The sequence below is a fragment of the Stegodyphus dumicola genome, chromosome 11, assembly GCF_044657685.1.
Source record: "Stegodyphus dumicola isolate Sdum_Otavi_A_Nest chromosome 11, ASM4465768v1".
NCBI classification, from domain to species: Eukaryota; Metazoa; Arthropoda; class Arachnida; order Araneae; family Eresidae; genus Stegodyphus; species Stegodyphus dumicola.
The window spans coordinates 158,021,259-158,041,790 of record NC_140778.1 but is presented as its reverse complement, the minus strand read 5'-3'; the positions used below and the strand labels follow the sequence as shown (position 1 = coordinate 158,041,790).

At 33.0% G+C, this 20,532-nt stretch overlaps 1 protein-coding gene across 1 annotated transcript in view; it reads left to right on the top strand.

Annotated features, from left to right (window-relative positions):
- LOC118201919 (cation-independent mannose-6-phosphate receptor-like) overlaps window positions 1-20,532 on the top strand; it is a 110,340-nt gene that overhangs the window by 22,688 nt on the left and 67,120 nt on the right. Inside the window, exons 2-5 of the mRNA XM_085826384.1 lie at window positions 9,832-10,262; window positions 10,349-11,026; window positions 11,213-13,354; window positions 13,436-14,490. Coding sequence (XP_085682510.1) covers window positions 9,832-10,262; window positions 10,349-11,026; window positions 11,213-13,354; window positions 13,436-14,490 — 4,306 coding nt within the window. The remainder of the gene's footprint in view (window positions 1-9,831; window positions 10,263-10,348; window positions 11,027-11,212; window positions 13,355-13,435; window positions 14,491-20,532) is intronic.

Genomic DNA, 20,532 nt, shown 5'->3' with positions numbered 1-20,532 from the left:
AAGTGTGGCATACGTAGACAGAAACACATTCGTGGTTGGTGTTCTTTTACAACACATGTCAGAGAGCACGGGGAGAGATAATTAAAATAGTCATGAATGAAATAAGAATGTTAAGAAAAGTATATTCTATATGTTATTTGCAATGTCATTCTGTAACATTTCATTAAACTAGTTTTCCTTCCAGATCTCTGGAAGGAACCAGAATTGAATAAAGCTCCTGGTTAGATGCAGTACAGATGAAAAAAAAAAAAAGATTGTTGTAGATCCTGGGAGCTGCTATTGTAACAAATTTCTTTCTTTTAAATTTTCTAGTTTCTAGCTAAGTTATGATTGTAAAAGGTTGGCCTCGCGTTAGTTTCTAGAGCTAAAAGTTTTCAACAAGGTCGTTTTAGACCTCAGTTTCAAACTAATTAACTCTGGCGGGAAGTATGTAAGGATCTTAAGTTTTACTAACGTTTATTTTATTTTAAATCTTTACTATCACTTCTTATTTTCTACTTCCGGCCAGAATTATAAACGTGAAGGAGTTTATGCAAAGTTGTCTGGCGAACGCCAAGTATTTAAGTGTGGCCTTTTTGCCAAGATGGAGAGAGGAAGCCGTGAGTTCGAAGCAGGCCGCTTACCTTAGAAGTTACGCAGTTGCTAATTGCCTTCCAGGCCAGAGGTATTAATCCTCTTGAATAATTAAACGTATTGTAGTGTTCACAGTCTCTGTGCTACATACGCTTCCTGTGATTATAAGGGCAATCTTATTCTAAAGTTAAATTAGAGTTTAGTTTTATTTTTGATATCTTTTACGTTAGACCCCGAGTGGAGGGTCATTGTATTCCGAAGTACGGAAGTCATTGTATATAAAGAAAAATAAAGGGTTTTGTATACCCTTCGTCTGTATCCTGTCTACTTACTACAATTAGTGAACATAGCTTTAGTAAGCTCTCTGTTCTAGTCAGGTCATTGTATGTTTCCGAAGAAGGTTAGAAGAAACATTGAACCTGATAACTTGATCCCCTGGCTCCTGGACTTGAGCAGCTCTGACTGGGTGGCGGTCTCGACGAGTGGCTTGCTGGGCTGCCTCAAATTTCATGGTGTACACTAGAGCACTTTTTAAATCTTTTACATCCGCCATTCGTAGAGCTTTCTGTATTTCAGTATCTCGGATGCCGTCGATAAAGTATTGCAAGGACAGGATTTCCCTTGTTTCTGTCGGGCATTCCGAAAAGGCGAGATGGGACAGCCTTTCAACATCCGCGGCGAGCTCCTGAAGTGTTTCGGTAGGCTTCTGTTGACGAGATTTTAATTGGAGCCTGCTGTAGTCTTTTAAACACTTCTCCCCAAAGCGCAACTCCAAGGCGCCGGACAGAGCTTCGAAATCTAACCTTTTGTTTTCGGGAAGAGTCTGAAGGATATCCGCTGCGTCGGCTCTTAGAGAAGCGGCGAGATGACAGGCCTTAGCTTGGGAATCCCATCCATTCGCATCCGCCACGATAGAAAATTGTGTCTTATACACCTGCCAGGAAGTCTTCCCATCATATGTGGATAGCTTCAGAGGTGGACGAGCAGGCATTGGTAAGAATTTAAAATCATCACTCCTGCTCCCTGCCGACGCTACGAATTTCTTTAAAGTATCCATTTCTTTGGCAACTGCAGAAACTCTCTCATCAATTTGTTCTTTTACAGAAGAAACTCTTTCTTCTATTTCTTCTTTCACCGAAGAAACTCTTTCTTCAATATGTCCAACTTTATTTTCAACTGCGTCAATTCTGCCTTCCATAGCTTCAAATTTATTTTCTATTATGCAAGTAATTTCTCTTTTCATTTCTTCTTGACCAGCTTGAACGGCTTTCATTTCGTCCTTAACGGATTCCTGGCCCAATTTCATTTCTTCCTTAACGGATTCCTGGCCCAATTTCATTTCTTCCTTAAATGATGCTTGGCCAGCTTCCATCTTTTCTTGGAATGCAGCAAAAGCACTAATGAGCTGTCTCAATTGTTCTTCCATCGCTCTTGTTATTGGCATTCAAACCCCACTTCTGACACCAAAAATTGTTGCGTGCGTACGGGTTCGTTATGAAATGAATGCACAAGTCCGATGAAAAATGAACAAAAATTTATTATTATCACAACAAAAATGCTTAAATTTTCTCAAATTATCATGCAGTATTACAATATCTCACAGTAGTTTTCTTTTAACTACTCAAATGTCAATAGAACGTAATTCAAAACAGCTAAAGAACGCTAATCCGCGAATTCGCTACAATCAACAACAGTAGTTTTCTAAACAACAACAAACTAAGCAACTACTACAAACTGAGATGTTTTCCTCCTTTTATAAGATTTTAAAATCACACGCTAGAATTTTCCAGTACTTTCTCGAAATCAAAAAGAGATATTTATTTATTTAATGCACGCGCTCTTGTATTTTCAATTTTCCGGCTTAGCTTTCTTTTAATATTCGTCACGCGCTGCACTGCGCGAGAAATAAAACCATTTAATTTCTGATTGAACTAACATTAGCTTTTTAAATACCAAATTCGTAACAATATAATAACTATAATTATGTGATATTTAATTGTGTAATATTAAAAAACACTAAATATTTTTTATTGATTGCAAATTGCAGTTTTATTACTTGTCGTTTGGTATCTATTCTTCCAAACACTGTGTAATTCGCGTTTGTTTAAATATTGCCGTTATGTATGTTTATTAGATTATCTCAATAAATGAATGTTGGAAATTAGGTTTTATTTTTTTATTAAATTTAAGTATATTCTATTTTCTTTGCTTACTTTTTATATGCTTGTGATAACAAAGAAATTCATAGTAGATAGAAACGTAAATTTTCATCATGTGCTATTTAATGAAGAGTTTACTTTAAGGTACTTAGCTTACTATATTATATAAATTGTTTCTGTACAGTAACAAAAGGAAAGTTATTGATTATAAAAAGTGCATGAAATAATCATTGTAATCTACCACTATTCTAAAATGTAGAAACTAAAAATAAGTATATCGTCAAAAGAAATGGTATTAAGAAACACCAGCATTATTGGTAAATACTGGAATCCATAATTATTGCACTTTTAGTTGTTTACTATTTAAAAAACACAAATAATTTTTTATTAATTGGAAATTTTAGTTCTGTTACCTTCCTTCTGCTATTTATACTTTCAAACACTGCTGGTTCATGTTTTTTCTTAAATAGTGCTGTCATGTATGTTGTCTGTTAGGTTATTATTTCATTTTAGATATGAATATGGGAAGTTTTTTTTGGTGATTAGATTTAGGTATATTTTTGTATGAAATATTTTTATCACATTTATTAACTACTTTATACAATCCTTCATTTGCATAACTTGGAGATATAGAAGTTAATGGTTATATTTTTTACTATGAAACGTGAATAAATTTATACTTGGGTTCAGGTAAAATACTGATTATGTTACCTTAAAAACCGCTTCCTAATTTATCATGACAGGGGCAATTTTCAATGTCTCTGAGGTTTAACAGAAATAAATGTGATAATGCTGTTATAATCAGAAACACTCTTTTTTTTTTTTTTTTTACCCACATATATAACTTTACTTTTATTTATGTCTGATTGAGTTTTATTTACTTAAAACTTACTATTAATGTTATATATATATATATAATAACCAATTTCATAATTACTCTCACTTACATACTAAAGGCTTAGTGGAAAACAATGATGAAATCTTAAATAATCATAACTTAGAATTTAAGTTATTTAAAAAATATAGTTTAAGGTACTTAAAATAATTAAGGCTATTATTAATTATGCCTATTTAGTCTAAAGAGAAATTTAAAAAATATAGTTTAATGTACTGAAAATAATTAAGGCTATTATTAATTATGCATATTTAGTCTAAGAAAAAATTGTATTATCTTCTGGTTTACAGGAAATGATAAAATATTTAAAATTTAGAAAAATACAAGGAATACAAAATTTTAAAAAAGAAGAAAAGTATATTAATTATTAAGCACATTTTTCTGCATAAATCATTATGTAATGCAAGGACATGATAACAACATCTTCACAATTCCTGCAAAAAGGGGGAATTTTGCGAACATTTAGGTGTCGTTAAGACGTCGTTGATACAATGCTTTCACAACCAAAATATAACCTGCAAAATATGATGACATATTGCAACATTTTTGCAACATGATCTGCGACGAGATTGCAACATCATTATGACGTTGCCGTGCTTTTTGGGATATGGTAAAATTTCATCCTCTTTGTTTCATAAACAACTATTTCATATTTTTAATCTTATGATTTTTACATGTTATTAGATTTAAATTCAGGATTTAAAACCTAATTGCATTTCCAAAATCCAGAATCATCAAAGTTCTGATGTTTTTGGATCTTGAACTTTGCACTACAGTTGTGACAGTAATTTTAGACAGCTTGTGTAAGTTAGGTTAAATAAACATGATGACACATGTCCTGTTACTTAATTTCTATCACCAAAAGCTGTTAAATGCAATTTTGCAGATTGCAGTACAGGAAATATAGTATTTTTGCTAGTACACTTATTCTTAAAAACTTCCCAGAATCTATTCTGGTTTATTGTTGCTGGAATTCAGCTTTCCAAAATAGTCTTGAGTGTTCCTTGCTCCTCCCTTTAAAAAAAAAAGTGTACACCCTTGAATTTAGACTTTTCTTTCTTTTCCCTCCCCATACTATCTCCTATTAGGAGATATTATTTTATGTTTATTTATTTCCTAACATAAAAATAAAGTATAGAACAAGCAAAAATATTTATGAATACAAAAACGTAAGTGATGCCATTCACAAAAGGGTAATAGTCTTTTTAATAGTTCGCTTGCTTTGCCGCAACAGTCCCCATTCTTTATGGCTGTAAAATTAATTATCTGGAGAATGTAGTTTTAACAGTTGTAGCAGATTTAGCTTTTTAATTTGCTGTTAGATGTCAACAAATTCATGTGAGATTTTTATTCTTGTTCAAGTTGTCCTGAACATATGTTTACTTAGTTATCTATTTAAATTATACATCTCTCCTGTACATGTCTGCTGTAATTGCGATATTGATTTAAAACTAATTGATTCAGTTAATATTTTCATTGCAATGTTTCATAAAATTGTATTAAAAGACCATTTTGAGTTTTTAATTGCCTTTCTCATTTCCAAAATGCGTTTTAAAGTTCATGTATGGTACTGAGCGCCGCCTGAGATAACCACTGACCTGACTTTGTTGTAAAAGCCTTACAGTATTAATAGTCATCCTGGCAGAAGGGAAAATTTCCTCCGTGTAAAAATATACATATAAATATTACATGGGCATACAAGGCCTGTGTATAAGCATAGATATGTTGATTACAATAATTGTCTTGTACAACAGGGATGTCAAACTCATAGGTACACTTGGGCCAAACAAACAAGGTTTAACTTTAGGCGAGCCGAAAAAAAAAAAAAAAAAAAATTGTCTTCGAGGGAACTAAAATCATTAAACCTCGTTTTAAATTCAGTTGTTAAATTTGCAATTTTTTCTGCGTATTTTTGATACGAACAAGTATCATCTAAACTTGATTTGTTCATGCTGCACGTCGGGAAGTGCGTCAAATCTTCATTTTTAAGTTGTTTTTCCCAAAGAACTAGTTGACATTTGAATGCTTTAATTATGTCAAACATGTTCGTAATGATATGATCTTTTCCTTGTAACGATAAATTTAAATCGGTTAAGTGTTTGGTTATATCAACCAAGAAAGATAAATCTTGTATCCATATTGGATCGTAAAACAAACTTACATCTTAATTTTTCGTTTTTAAACCTGACATATTTCTTCTTTCAAATCCCAGAATTGATTGAGAATCTTGGAGCAAGATAACCAACGTACCTCGGTATAGTAGGACAAACCCGAATATTCACCATCTAACTCACTTAAGAAAGCAGTGAGTTGACGCTGATTTAAACCTCGAGATCTTATAAAATTTATAACTTTTTTTATATATGACAAAACATTCTCCCTATTTATTACTTTCGTGCATAGAACTTCTTGATGTATAATACAATGCATATGATGAATGTTTGAACCGTGAATTTCACTAAGTTTTTTTCTTAGTAATGCTACGAAGTCCTTGTTTTTCCCGGTCGTTGATGGAGCGCCATCTGTAGCTACAGAATTTAGTTTTGCCAAAGGTAGATTGTATTTCTGCAGAAGTCCAAAAACACAAGTAAATATATCTTCTCCTGTGGTAGTACCAGACATCGGTATTAGTTCCAGTAATTCCTCAAAAATGTTAAAATTCTTGTCACAAGAACGAAGAAACACTACTAATTGAGCTTTGAAACTAATTGTCCGTGCTCTCGTCACAGGCAATGGAGAAACTTTCGAAACTAGATGATTTTGCTTTGATCTGATCACTTAAATTCGCGGCTAAATCAGTAACTCTTTTTGCAACTGTATTTCGAGACAATGAAATTGATTGAAAAGCCTTCACATTTCCAGGACAAACAATTTCTCCAGCTTTCATTAGGCATTCCTTGATGAAATCACCGTCAGTAAAAGGCTTCGAATGTTTAGCTATCAACTCGGACAAGACGTAGCTTGCATGTACCGCCGCTTCACTTTCTTGCAATACTTTACTAAACATGGAGTGTTGCTTTTTCACTCCTAACTTGAGCTCTTTCAACTTTTCTTCTCTCATTAATCCTTCGTAATTGTTATATTTCGATTTGTGTTGTTCGTAATGACGTTTAATATTATACATTAATAGTATTATTACATATCAAGTAGATTATTTTATCTGTTATTTCACAGCAAAAATATTCTAATTCCCATTTTACTTGGAATATTCTATGTTCGTCAGCGATTTTTGGTTTAATTTGACTACCACTTGGTTTTGATATAGACATACTGAATACAAAGGGCTGGAATAAACACGGTTAATGTTAAAAAGTTAACAAAAATTTATTCTTTCCACAAGAGATAAATCAAAATGCTGAAATATTTCTTGAAAAATATTCTAACAATATCACAAAATGTCAAACGTTTAGCAAAAATCAATTCAAAACAGAGAAACTAATTCTATCTCACAGCGAAATCTCTACAAATCAATCACAGCATTAAGTAAACAAACAGTTCGCTAGAACTACAGCTACTACTGAGATGAGTTGTTTGTTCTCGTCTTTTATAAGCTTTATAATTAATTTCTCGAATATACTGGAAACATCTATAAATATCTGGATTTTTGTGAATGGCAACAGCAATTACGAGATATTTTATAATTAGGTATTAAATGCACGCGCTGTTCTATTTTTAACCTTCCAACGCAGCTGTCTTTTCAAAAATCGTCTGCGTTGCTAAGGCAACATGAAGCAAATCTAATTACAATTCTAAATTAAAAAAAAAAAAAAAAAAAAAAAAAAAAAAAACTAAATAAATAAATAACTATGAAATCCGTAACAATATGAATTAAGTAATAATTAATAATAAAGCAAAGTGCATGCACCAATATATCGTACAAAACTATGACTGGAAAAACTGAGACCATGAGTTCGGCTATCGGGGGATGCGTACAAGTTCTGAGTGCACGTGTACCCCAAAAGCCGAAGGTAGTTGAACGCAAGCTACTCACACGCATTTGTAATTTAAGTAGTGTGTGTGTCAGCTCGCTGTGAGTAATCTAACAACACTGAATAAATTATCGTTAATTACTTAGCAGTAAACATTTCATTTTTTTCTTCGTCGATATGTTATTTTATTATTATATATTATTATTTGCCGATATATTGGCCGGGCCGCAAAAATATTTGTTGTCGGCCGCATGCGGGCCGCGAGTTTGACATCCTTGTTGTACAAGTTACATATGATAGATACATAAAATCATGACAGCTATGTGTACATTTAAACATTATATGAATTCATATTCACAATACTTTTACTGAGATAATCAAATTAAACTTGTAATTCATTTACACATTGACTGGATTTTCAATACATTTAAATTGATTTACAATATTATTTTTATCAAGTACATACAAACTGGATAGTAATATGATTACATTACAATAGTTTTGCTCTTACAGTCCTGTTATTATTCTACGGAGTGAGCTATTTTTTTAGTGTTGATATTCAGTTGTTGTAGTATTTTGAATTGCTATTAAAATTATGCTGCGAAGACACAATTCTCAAGGGAGGGGGAGAATTTCTTAGTATCTTGCTGAGCAAAGCCTGATTACCTCCTCTATTTTAGTTTTCGTCTGTTTGTTGCCGCAGGTATTCTCCGCCCATTGCGGCCAGTATTCACTGCTTGGCATTTTTAAATGCAGTTTATCGGTTTGTGGGCAATTGAAGAGGAAGTGATCTGCATCACCTAAGGCACCACATCCACACAAATCTGATGCTCGTATGCCGAATCTCTTAAGATAATGTGGGAAGGGACCATGGCCAGTGTAGAATTGAGTTTGTGCTCCGCTGTATGTATTAACTGAGCACGTGACTTTGGGAAAGAACTTGTAGGTTCTCCTCCCCGTGCTTTCCCTTTCCCATCTTTTCTGCCATTCTTGTAAAAGGCTATTGAACGTGGTTTTTCTTTAAATAGGACTGCGTTTTCCAATCTACTGCGGTCATTGGCAGCAGATTTCGCAAGCAGGTCCGCCGCTTCGTTTCGAGTAATACCCACATGAGCTGGAACCCAGATCAGGATAGGTCTGTCATCTGGTGGGATACTTAGAAGAATTTTCTGAATATCTTGCACCAAAGGACTCCTTGTTTTGTGCCCTCGGATGGACTCCAGACTTGAGGCAGAATCACTATATATGTTGACCTTTAATCCTAATTGATATTTTGCCAAATTGATCACTGCTTTTAATGCAAACAGCTCTGCCTGAAAGATGGTATTTTTGTCTGCCAGTCGTCTTTCCCAAGTTGTGGTTATTTTTAAAATCTCTTAGTATAGTTGAAACATTTTATTACTCATAAAGAAATTTAATGAGATGTTTATGGGAAAAAAAGGGATTTGAAACATTTTCAAAATTTGAGAGTTTTAATTTTGTTCCAGGAATAGAGTATTTTCTGTAACTTCATGTTCGGCAAATCCATAGATGCATATTTTTCCATCATGCATATATTTATTATATATATGTAATTCTGATGTTCTAACTGAAAAGCCATTTCTCGGGTTTACTGTTTAAATAGACATTTAACTTTAGATTATTATTATGTTCTGCATTATGAAGATGAATTTTTATGTATGACTGACAGGAATTCTGGAGATCTTTTTCAATAAACATTTATTTTGACAAGGAAATATTTCGAAGCCTTATGCAAAGGAATTTTTTTCTGAAAGGAATTTTTTTCTGAAAAATTTATTTATTTTAGCTACTGTTACAGTCTTTAACAATATTAAACAAACCTTTTCATTATAAAATTTCAGCGTTTTTTATGTTGTTGACTGTAAAAGTAACATATCTGTAACATAAAAATAATTTTTTTATAAACATTTCGTTAAGCTTTTGCTATTGAATAATTCGATTTTAAAACTTGATAAATTTATATTAGATTGCAAATTATACGTTGAAATTGTTTAATTCTATAATTTAAATAGGGTTTATTAAAAGAAATTATGCCTAAATCAAAAGGGATTTTGCATTGTTTTAAAAAACAAACGGAAATTATCCTTTGTACATTTTTAGTGCATCAATTTGTAACCGAGTGACTGCCTAAGAGCCATGTTATTTATAATGCTGCCTTGCTCAGAGCCAAAAATATTTATATAAATGGTTTCAAAATTTTTATTTTCTGTATGAAGCTATAAATGATTATCAGTAAGTTTTATTTCCTTTTTAGGCCAGGTGGTTGGCCAGTATCTGGACCAAAGATAAATGGAACTTCTACGTACTATGAAATTAGTGTATGTAATCCTCTCAATTATACTTCAGCTTCTCTTAGCCAAGGTTGTCCAAAAAGTTCCATTTGTCAAATTTCAGGTGGAAACGCACTTAGTTTTGGAAATGCCATTGAAACACGTTTTAATTATTTAATTTTGGACAATGATGACAATGGTTTTACACTATATGTTCACACATATAATTCGTGTGATTCACTTTTGAACGAAATTCGAGGAGCTGAAATAGAGTTTGAATGTGGACCAAATCTTGGCGCACCAGAACTTATATTTTGGACTGACTGTAGACTGAAATTTTGGTGGAGAACCTCAGCTGCTTGCTTCAACAAACCCAAATCCCATCAAGTTCCTTGCTATGTCATTGATCATGAAGGTAATAAGCGAGATTTGTCTCATCTCATTTTAAGAAAGGAGGCTATTCTGTTGTAGTTGGATATCTAAAAAATTTTGATTTTACAGTCAATGTTTGTTCTGAGATATCTGGTGATGAAGGCTGTGGCTCAAACTCGTCAGCATGCAGAGTTGATTGGAATAATTATTTATCATTTGGAAAACCTCATGGGCGCCTTCAATACACCCACGAAGGACTAATTTTGTCTTATTTAGCAGATGAAATATATTCACAGCCACCTAAGGGATGTAGTCTCATACCTAAGACAACCATTATATTTAAATGTTCTCCAAGACATCATAGTAGTCGGCCAGCATTGATATCTAACTATAACTGTCAGTATAAAGTAGAGTGGTATACTGAATATGCCTGTCCTCAAAACTTAAAAGGAAGTTTGGAAACTTGTCAGTTTACAAGAGAATCTCATGGAGTTGAAATAGATTTAACGCCTTTGAAAAGGAAACCTGTTTTTAATGTTTCCAGTTCATGGTCCGCTAGGTATTCCACATATGCTTTAAGTGTTTGTGGTGGACTTAGAAATTTTATTTGCAGTGGTAAAAATTTGAAATCAACTGCTGTTTGTGCAACTAAACGAACAAATTCATCTGTGATAGTTGATACGACGGAAGGATCACATCTTGTATATTCACATGGTATAGTGACTTTAACTTATCCTAGCCGAGAATCATGTGATAATGTTACAAATCACTCAACTGTAATAAAATTTCTTTGTGATTCTAAAGCTAGTAATAATGGAGTTGGGGAGCCTTCTCATTTATCTTCAGATTCTTGCACTCATATATTTGAATGGAGAACAAAACATGCATGTTTGAAGCCTTCGGTTGAATCTACGGTTTTGAAACGGAGGGACTACTGCTCTATTTATTTTAAAAATAAAGAAATTAATCTAAAAGAATTATTTTTAAGGAAAGGAGAAGCTTGGGAAGCCACTGACCAAAGAAATATAGACAAGGAACATAATGCTAAGTATTACATGAATGTATGTGGCCAAGTGTCATATTTAGGTAATTTAAGTAGTTGTGGTCCAGGTTCTTCTGCGTGTGTTTTGGGCAGAAGTGGTAAATATTTGAATATAGGAAACTTCACTGTGCCACCCATTTATGATTTAATTTCAGATTCAACTAGGTTGACCTATATTGGGGGAAGCCTTTGTGAAGGCGGAAAGAGATGGAAATCAACTATTGACTTTTTTTGCCAACACGGGCACATTAATTCTAAGCCAATATTGGTTTATATAGATGAGTCAGAATGCCAGTACAAATTTGAATGGCACACTTCTGAAGCATGCCCAAAAGGCGCTTTAGAAGTTGAGGGTGCTTCGATTGAGTGCGTGGTACAAGATCTATTTTCTCATTTAATTTACGACGTGTCATTATTATCGGCTTATGAGAAAAGTTGGGTACCAGTTGCAAATAAAGGTAATAAAGAAATGGGGATCTATTTGAGTGTTTGCCGACCTTTCGCTGAGCCGTTAACTTGTGACGCAAAAGCTGCTGCATGTATGGTTGAAAAAGTTGGTGAAAATGAGAGGGCTGTTATATCTAATTTAGGACAGTCAAGTACTCTTCTAGTTTTAGAGGGTCCTGGTCATCTTATTCTTAAGTACACTAATGGAAATATTTGCACTGCATATGGTAAAAACGTTACTTATTCGACAACAATACATTTTGTCTGTGCAGAAGATAAAATTGGAAACAATTATCTACAGTATTTAAATAAAGTTGATGCATGTGAATATGTTTTTTTCTGGTCAACAAAAGCTGCTTGTTCGACTGGCATTGTGCAGTCTTTTGAAAGTTGCCAGCTTACTGATCCTGATTCTGGTTTTACTTTTGATTTGACTCCTCTTTGGAAAGCCAATGAGCCATACAGAGTAAAGGTAGACTTTAACACTACTTACCAGCTTAATATATGTGGTAGAGTGGTATCTGGGTGTTTATCCTCTGGTGGGAAACAACAATCTAAACGTGTCAGTGTGTGTCGAACTGATTCAAAAGGCAAATTAATATATAACATAGCTGTGTTAAATTCATATTTCCTTAGCTATTCGACTGGAAGTGATTTGTCAATCTCTTACCAACCTGATGGAGTTTACGGTAGGGAAGTAATAATAAAGTTTCCATGTAATAAAACAACAGCAGATCTAAATCCGAAATTAATAACTAACGATTACAGGAATGACCAATTAATTTTCGAGATGAAGACATCTCTTACTTGTATCCCTTCACATTTTGACTGCAATGTGATTGATGAATATGGTAATGAATATGATTTAAATCCTCTTGCAAAATACAGGAAGAGAAATTGGGAGGCTATTGACAATAGACCAAGGTATTCACATTTAAGATACCATATAAATTTTTGTCGACCATTGAACAAGGTATCATCTTATATATGTCCTTCTGGCTCTTCCGGAGCTTGTGTAACTAATGCTTTGCAAAACGAAAGTATAGGTCATGATCTCGGCTCTCAGTTGAATAAGCCTTTTGTTAATAGTAAAGGTATCATAGTTCTTTATTATACGCATGGATCTTATTGTCATAATGGTGAATTCAGGCGTAGTACAATAGTAAATTTGTTCTGTTCTGGAGAACAAGAAGATCTAAAATTTATAGGGGAAACACCAGAATGTGAATATATTTTCTCATTAGCAACTCCTGTCGCATGCCCTATTCAAAGCAGTGTTGGCAGTGCTTGCTCAGTAAAAGAACCTTTCTTTGGATACATTTTCGATTTAAATCCTCTGAAGAGTAATAATAAATATAATGTAATGGTAGGTGAATATAAATTCTATTTCAGTGTTTGTCATAAATTGAATGGCTTACAGAATGCATGTGTTAATTCAAGTGCTTGTCAAACGAAACCTAAAGATCCTGCATTTTCAAAAAGTCTTGGTCTGCCAAATGATCGACTTATTTATCGAAATGGAAGAATTTTGCTTAAATATACTTCAGACACAGACTACCGCGATGGGAAATGCAGTTATTCAACGGAAATTACTTTTACTTGTCAGCTTGGCCCTGAAGAAGTTGGACCATATTTTGTATTAGAAAGTAAAGATTGTACATTCTTATTTGAGTGACCTACTGTACATGCATGCCCTCTATTTGATATTATACAGTGTTCTGTTATAGATGAGCACGGTGCATATTATGATTTAAGCAAATTATCTCTACGTAATGGCAATTATTATGTTAAACATCCTATATATGAAAAACAATTTGTGATTAATGTATGCAGTATTGTGGTGCACACGCCACATTCTGTTTGTCCTTTTGCTTCGGCTTCATGTTTAGTTGATATTTCAAACCATCCTGTTGATGAACCTGTAAATCTTGGTAGAATTAGTCAAGGACCATATATAGATAATGGTAAGATAAAATTAAAGTATACTTCTGGAGATCCATGTGATGCAGAAGGAACAGAAACGATAAGATTCATGCAGACAGTTATTGAATTTATTTGTGATCATAACAGCATAGACAGCAAGCCAGAAGTTTTAGGAACAGAAGGATGTATATATTATTTTGATTGGCATACAGTATATGCTTGTGAAAGTGAATCAATGAAGGCCTCTGTTAATTGCACAGTTGAAGACCCTTTAACTGGGTATTTGTTTAACCTCTCACCTTTGAGAAACCGTGGATTATTCAGGTATGAAAAAGATAATCATCAATATTACCTCAGTGTGTGTGGTAATAATGATTCTAGTCCATGTGGTGCTGATTCAGGCATGTGTGAAGAAGAATTAAATGGCATAAAGCGACACTGGAGTGGTGGAAAGCTGAACAGTCACTTGATATACAATAACGGAATTATATTTTTGAATTACAGTGATGGCGATCCATGCCATAATGGTAATTTTACTCGTAACACTTTGATAGAATTTCGTTGTGGACATGGATTAGGTGAGCCAAAATTTTTATATAAATCCCATGATTGCACTTATTTTTTTATTTGGAAGACTAAATTTGCGTGTCAAACACAATTACATTGTGGTGTAGGGATAGTAAGCCCATATTACGATCTCTCAAGCATAGCAGATACATATCATCTGGCAGTGTCTAGTGTTTTGAATGATAATGCATCGTATTACATAAGCATGTGTAACTCATTACAGAAACTTCCAAAAAACTCATGTCCTCCAGAGGCAGCAGTTTGTCGAGTTCAAAACAATGGATCAGCAGAGGTAAGTGCTTATACTACTAGAAAACTTAAGTAATTTGCTTATGGTTTTAAATTAGTTAATTCTTTACACTTTAGATTGGCAGTTCTGTTTTAATGCTTGAAAAGTGTAATTTTGCATATTTTAATAATCTAAGGTTTTTATTTGTCATTTTAGAAAATTTATAGTGATAACAATTGTGCAGTGTAACACAGTAATTTTTGTCCGTCTCCAGCATTATCAGTGATCCTTTGCCATTGATTGTTTCATAATGATAACTTTATATTGATGTTGGCAGGCCCGTATTTGTTGATGTTGTAAGATTCCTAATTGTTCCTAATTGTTTAAGTTGGGGAATCTTAGGAACTGATAAGCGAATAATCGCTTGAGTTCGTGAGACAGAGAACAAACAGAACGTAAGAAGTTTAAATTAACCCTTTATTATTCCAATAAAGTTTAACAGAACTCCTTTTTGGAGTTTTACAATAACGCCTCCACTTGGACTTGAACTCAGAAAACTAAGAACTAAAATTTAACTAACCTTAACTGAAAACATATAACATAAACTAAAAAGATCAAGATTCTAACAGAGTTTGCCCCTTAACGCTAATTAATGGCAAAGCTATCAAGGGCCTAAAGTACGGCCGAGCTTAGTAATAGCTTAAGAGAGAGAGTAGCCTAAAAAGGCGAACGCGCGATAGTCAGAACCGTAGGCTCTCTAACGAAGTAAGTAGAACTTCACAGTTAAATACTCCTCCTCATTTGCACTCAAACGCGATTCTAAAAATACGTTCTGGCCGGAAGTTGTAAGCTTGAAATTAAGAAGAGACAGGAAAGTAACTTTAACTCAAAATTAAACTGCTTGATAAATTCAGATAATCCTTACAATGTCAAGGATGAAACAATGAATTTCATGAGTAATTTTGAAAATTGTGTGAATATGAATGTGGGTTAGTGGTTTCGTTGAGTTTAAGGGATAAATCATAGTCCTTGAATATAATTCTAGAGAGTATGAAGGGTAGTGTGGCTGTTGCGGAAGAAAGATGCATGGCATTTTCACTTTGTTCATCATTAGATTTTTGTTGAATAATGATCGTGCAATACCAATAATGTGTACTAATAAGCATGACTGTAAAACATCACCGTTTTTATGCACTTTATTAATATATGCAGAAAGATATTTGCATATATTAATAATGTGCAGAAATTGGCAGTTTTTTAATTAAAGTTGGCTTTTTGTATATATGTTTATTTTATTTCTGGGCATCTTTGAAAATTCCGCATGATAATTCATTAAACCTGTTATATTAAGTGAAGCATACATGTTTTTTAGAAAATTTGATGGATAACAAAAGATGAAACAGAAGAGTTTTTAAAGGATTATTTCAACCGATATTTCGATTCTGATCATGCTCCTAAAAAGAAAAATTATTTTTAAATGATAAAACTTAACGGGCACGTGCAGTAAATATGGAAGCAAAAGTGCGAGACATATTCGAACTACATAATGCAAGAAAACTTGTTAATTAATAGTTTGTGATAGTAAAGAAAGTTTTTTTTTTTCTTTTTTTCCCACCATCTAATTTCTAAGTCCAGCATGTTATTAGTATCGGTTTTAAGAGATGAAAAATTTCACTCAGATTAAGAATGGAATTCTGCTGGTGCCCTATTTCACTGCGTCTGACTTTTTTCAGTGAAATATTATTCTAGTCAAAGAGCATTTGAGCTTCAAATCATAGAAACTCCGTTATACACCTGAGGTACAGTATTAACGGGATTACCTTTAACAGAAAACATAAGTGTCATATTTTATAAAGCAGTTAGTAAAACTCATATATTGGTACTAGAAACAAAATGAACGCATGAATTTCCACGGAAAGTTTAAAATGTGTGGGATAACTTCAGCAGCTGGGGAAGAAAGTTCACCTTGTAAAAGTGCGAACTCAAAAAGAAATTTTCGTGGGCTAAATTCCTTTAATCGGAATGTGTTCAAATGGATTAGAACCAAAATAAAACGTATTCATATATCTTAGCACGAAGAAATATATTTTGATCTCACTGTGATAAAGTCCAGGCTTCGTACGGTCCTTAAGTGTGTTTAGGTTCTTTGAAATCGATTATTTGATCCTTAGAAATCCTTAATTTCGACCGAAATCGGCAGAAGGTCCTTAATGTTAATCTGAAAATTCTATTTGTTTTTACGACTGCCATTTTGAATGTGAATTAGCATTTTTGAGGAATATTTTTGTCGTTTCACTGATAATGAGTGGTTATCTTTTGAATTTATGAATGGTTTATAATTTGTTCCTGGTTCTTATATAAATGGTGCGATACTCGAGTTTCCGTGCAAGAAGTGAAAGATAAGCATTTCGAAATTATTTCATTCTTTTTAAAGAAAAGATCTTAAACAACTTGTCGCGTTTCGGGATTTGAATTCTTTTATTAAATAGTTCTAAATATGGCGACTAATGAATATTTTGGCGAATTTAAGACTAATTTCTAATGATAATTTTTAATTAGGCGATCTGGGAATGGTTTGTTGTTTTTTTAAAACATTATATCATTAATAAATTTCATTAAAATATTGGTAATATACTGAATTAAGATTTAAGAAATAACTTTAAAGTATAACATTTTTATTTTGGCTCTCATATTATAAAGTGACATTACTTTCTCTTTTGGGGACTAGCTATACAATATTTTTAATCTGAAAAATAAACAAGGTAATAAATGCTATAAAACACAATTTACGAAACAGTTCTTAGCAAAAGCAAGAAAGCTACCTAAGTAAGTAAAAATGTCTTCTTTTAGCTTTTTCAGAGTTTTTCCGCATGTAATTGTCTCAGAGTATGCATCAGTTTTCTCTATAAAATCAATTTTACACTTTTTCCCCTCTCATTTTTTAAATTTTGTCATAATATTTCTGGCTTTTTGCTGCTACAGAATTCGTAGCGTTAATTTTTTTTTAGGATTTTAGACATTGCAACTTGAAATTTAGAAGGATGTGATTGAAGTTTTAAGAAAGTGCAGAAGGATTTTAAGATTTATACACCCGCGATTCTAGAAGATCTCACAAAAATGTAACGAAATGAAAAATGTCTTAATCGTATTTCTGACTTTCGAGAGAGTTTCGGAAGAACAATGAAAAATAATATTTGGAGATTTTACTTCTGATTCTAGAAGTCTTTTTCTTAGCATATTTATCTTCCATTTATTCTGTCTACTTTTCACTAAACACAAGCATGGAAAATATAAAAAATGCTTCTAATCTTCTCACATGGACAGGCATTTATAGGAAGGAAATCTCCTATTAATAAAGAAACTGAAAACTGATAATTTAAAGGATTCATTATATATGTCTCAATACATCGTAGACAGGGATGGTGTTAGGCATTTCCCATCCTCTAGGGATCCTAAATTTTTCTGTCAGTGCCAGTTCTGAATTCTAAACTTTTTTCCATTTCTGGACTTTGTTGCTGAGAGTCTAACTAAATTCTGCCACACCAGCTCTGTAACCAGCCCTGAGCATATATCATTTCATATTTATTCTGAATGTTCATATTACTAAAGAAATATAATTAGCAACTTTTTCTATACGTTTTAAATCCATGTAGCGTTTTAGGATAACGGATATTTGTAAATAAATCCCAAAATTCTAAAATGAAGGGAAAACGCGTTGAAGAAAGAAAATTATTCTTTAAAAATATGTACAGTTATTATTATGTAAATTGACGAGCTGTTTATAATTTCAGCCTTTATTATAACTTACCCATTCCGTTTCCTCACAAGAGTGCAAATCAGTTAGATAGTGATAAACTGAAGTTTTTGTTTTGTAACACAAAGTATGTTTTCGGTCTCTGCTTGCATGATGCAGTAGTTCCTGCTAGCTCAGATAATTTGAAATTATTCGTTTTTAAATTATCACTGCCAACATTTGAATTACTGAGGCAGCTTAGATTAAAATTAAATTGTATGGTCTTTGACTACTAGTCCACATTTTTAGTTTGAATTTGACTGTTCCTGTTTAATTACATCACCACGAGCTCTAGTTCATTTTGTTAGCATAAGAACATGCCTTTATGTTCTCAGTTATGTTAAAATAAAAGGTTAATTTAAACCTTTCTCTGACTCTTCAGTTACTTTCAGACATGGCGATAATTTATTTCACGTTCGTCAGGAGTTTTGGACTACTTAACCTTTACAATATCAAGTAAAAACTTATAGATATGTTCTCGAGAGATTGATAAATTAGGAGATAAATCACACAGAAACTAGCGGGAACAAAAGTTTGCGTATTGAAACGAATTCCTGATTGTTAGGAAAGATGCTTGACGAGAATCAATTGATATAAATTAGCCAAAATGTCTGGAAAGGCTTCAAATTGAAAAGATGCATAAATATTTTGTTGTGTCTTGACAAATATTGTTAAAAAATAAATGCCAATCTATAATTACTAAGAGTATCTAACCACCTAATTTAATTATTTGTGACTAACTGCTCATCCTTAAAAGTTATGTCTGCACGTTAAAATGAGTTATTGCCTTTCATTAATCCTTACTGTGGTCACAAGATGCAGCACAAAAATGTAAAAATTAATGTAACACTTATTCTTTATATTTAGTGAGACTTAAAATAATGCAAAAAAAAAAAAAAAAAAAAAAAAACTTATCAACTTATCACCACTGGTGCTTTAGTGTTTATTGCAACCTTAAAATATATTAACTCGGTTAGTACCGTAGAACTCTACGGGAAGGTAACTGCATTACTAATGACACTATAAGCATCGGACAAACAAAACGCAGCCTAACTTTCAAAATTTGCCAACATGCCTATATCAGGCTTTCTTGTTTGTTCTGATCAGCAGGTCTCTCTCTAGGCAAGTAGCAGCCGTGGCAACAGTCAGTCTTCTGTAACAAGTCATGTTGATTATGATTTTGCTTCTCATTTTAACCTATGCTGTTTTATATATAATCTACCTTCTATTTACGTAAGCTCTAGACGGAGCAAGTACATGACGAAATGAGACATGAAAGAAAAAAATCAGCATAGAATTAATTATTAGTAAAACATAAATAAAATGTCACTAATCTTCTTCCGAAGTCCAACTGTTATAAATGTAAAATATTTAATGCCACTTGGTAATTTGATGAAGCTGATTTTAGTCTCAAATCTGTTTTATAATTGTGTTTAATAAATAATGCATCCTACTTATTTTATTCTGAGGATGTTATTACAAAGGTGAAGTTCGGGCATACAAAATATATTTAATTGAATTCGTTCAGTTCCCATTTGTTGATAGGTCCTTAATTTTTTTTTCTTTAATTGTCCTTTGAAGTCCTTAAAAGTACTTAATTTCCATGTACAGAAATGTATACGAACCCTGTAAATGCATTTTTGTTTTCGTCTAACCAAAAATATTAATTTTTGTTTTATCGCCTCCCCCCTGAACTCTGTAGCGATTAGCTATAGAAACGGGTATAGTTAATACACTCATTCTAAAAAAATAAGCAACCGAAGCTAAAAGAAAAGGTACGAATGCAAAAACGGGAATTAGAACATACAATTTTCATGTGTGATAGAGGTCGTATTGCCAAATGGAAATAGGCAATAAAAATTAGCATAAAACGCAGTCATACTAACACACCTAAAAAGGAGCATGCGGGACCTAAGCGGCACTTCGCAAGGAGCGATATCTCCGTATGATTTGAGATAGCGAAAGCAATATGAGCCAAAGACACTAACATAGTCTATACAGTTGAATCTCGATTTAACAGAACAATTCCTGAAGATCAGTGATATGGCAGCATCAAACATGGTCGAAAGAGACCATTATTCATGGAGGGTAGCCAGCTCAAATTACGGGAGGGTGCCCGTTACGACTCTTATGGCTATACTGTTCTACCTATTACAGCATCTTCAAGTATATAGGGAACTAGCTGATACCCGCCCGCTTTGCTGGGCACACTATTTATTTGAATGGGAACCTAGACTTCTTATATACTGTTCTACCTAGTACAGCATCTTAAAATATATAGGTAACTAGCTGATACCCGCCCGCTTTGCTTG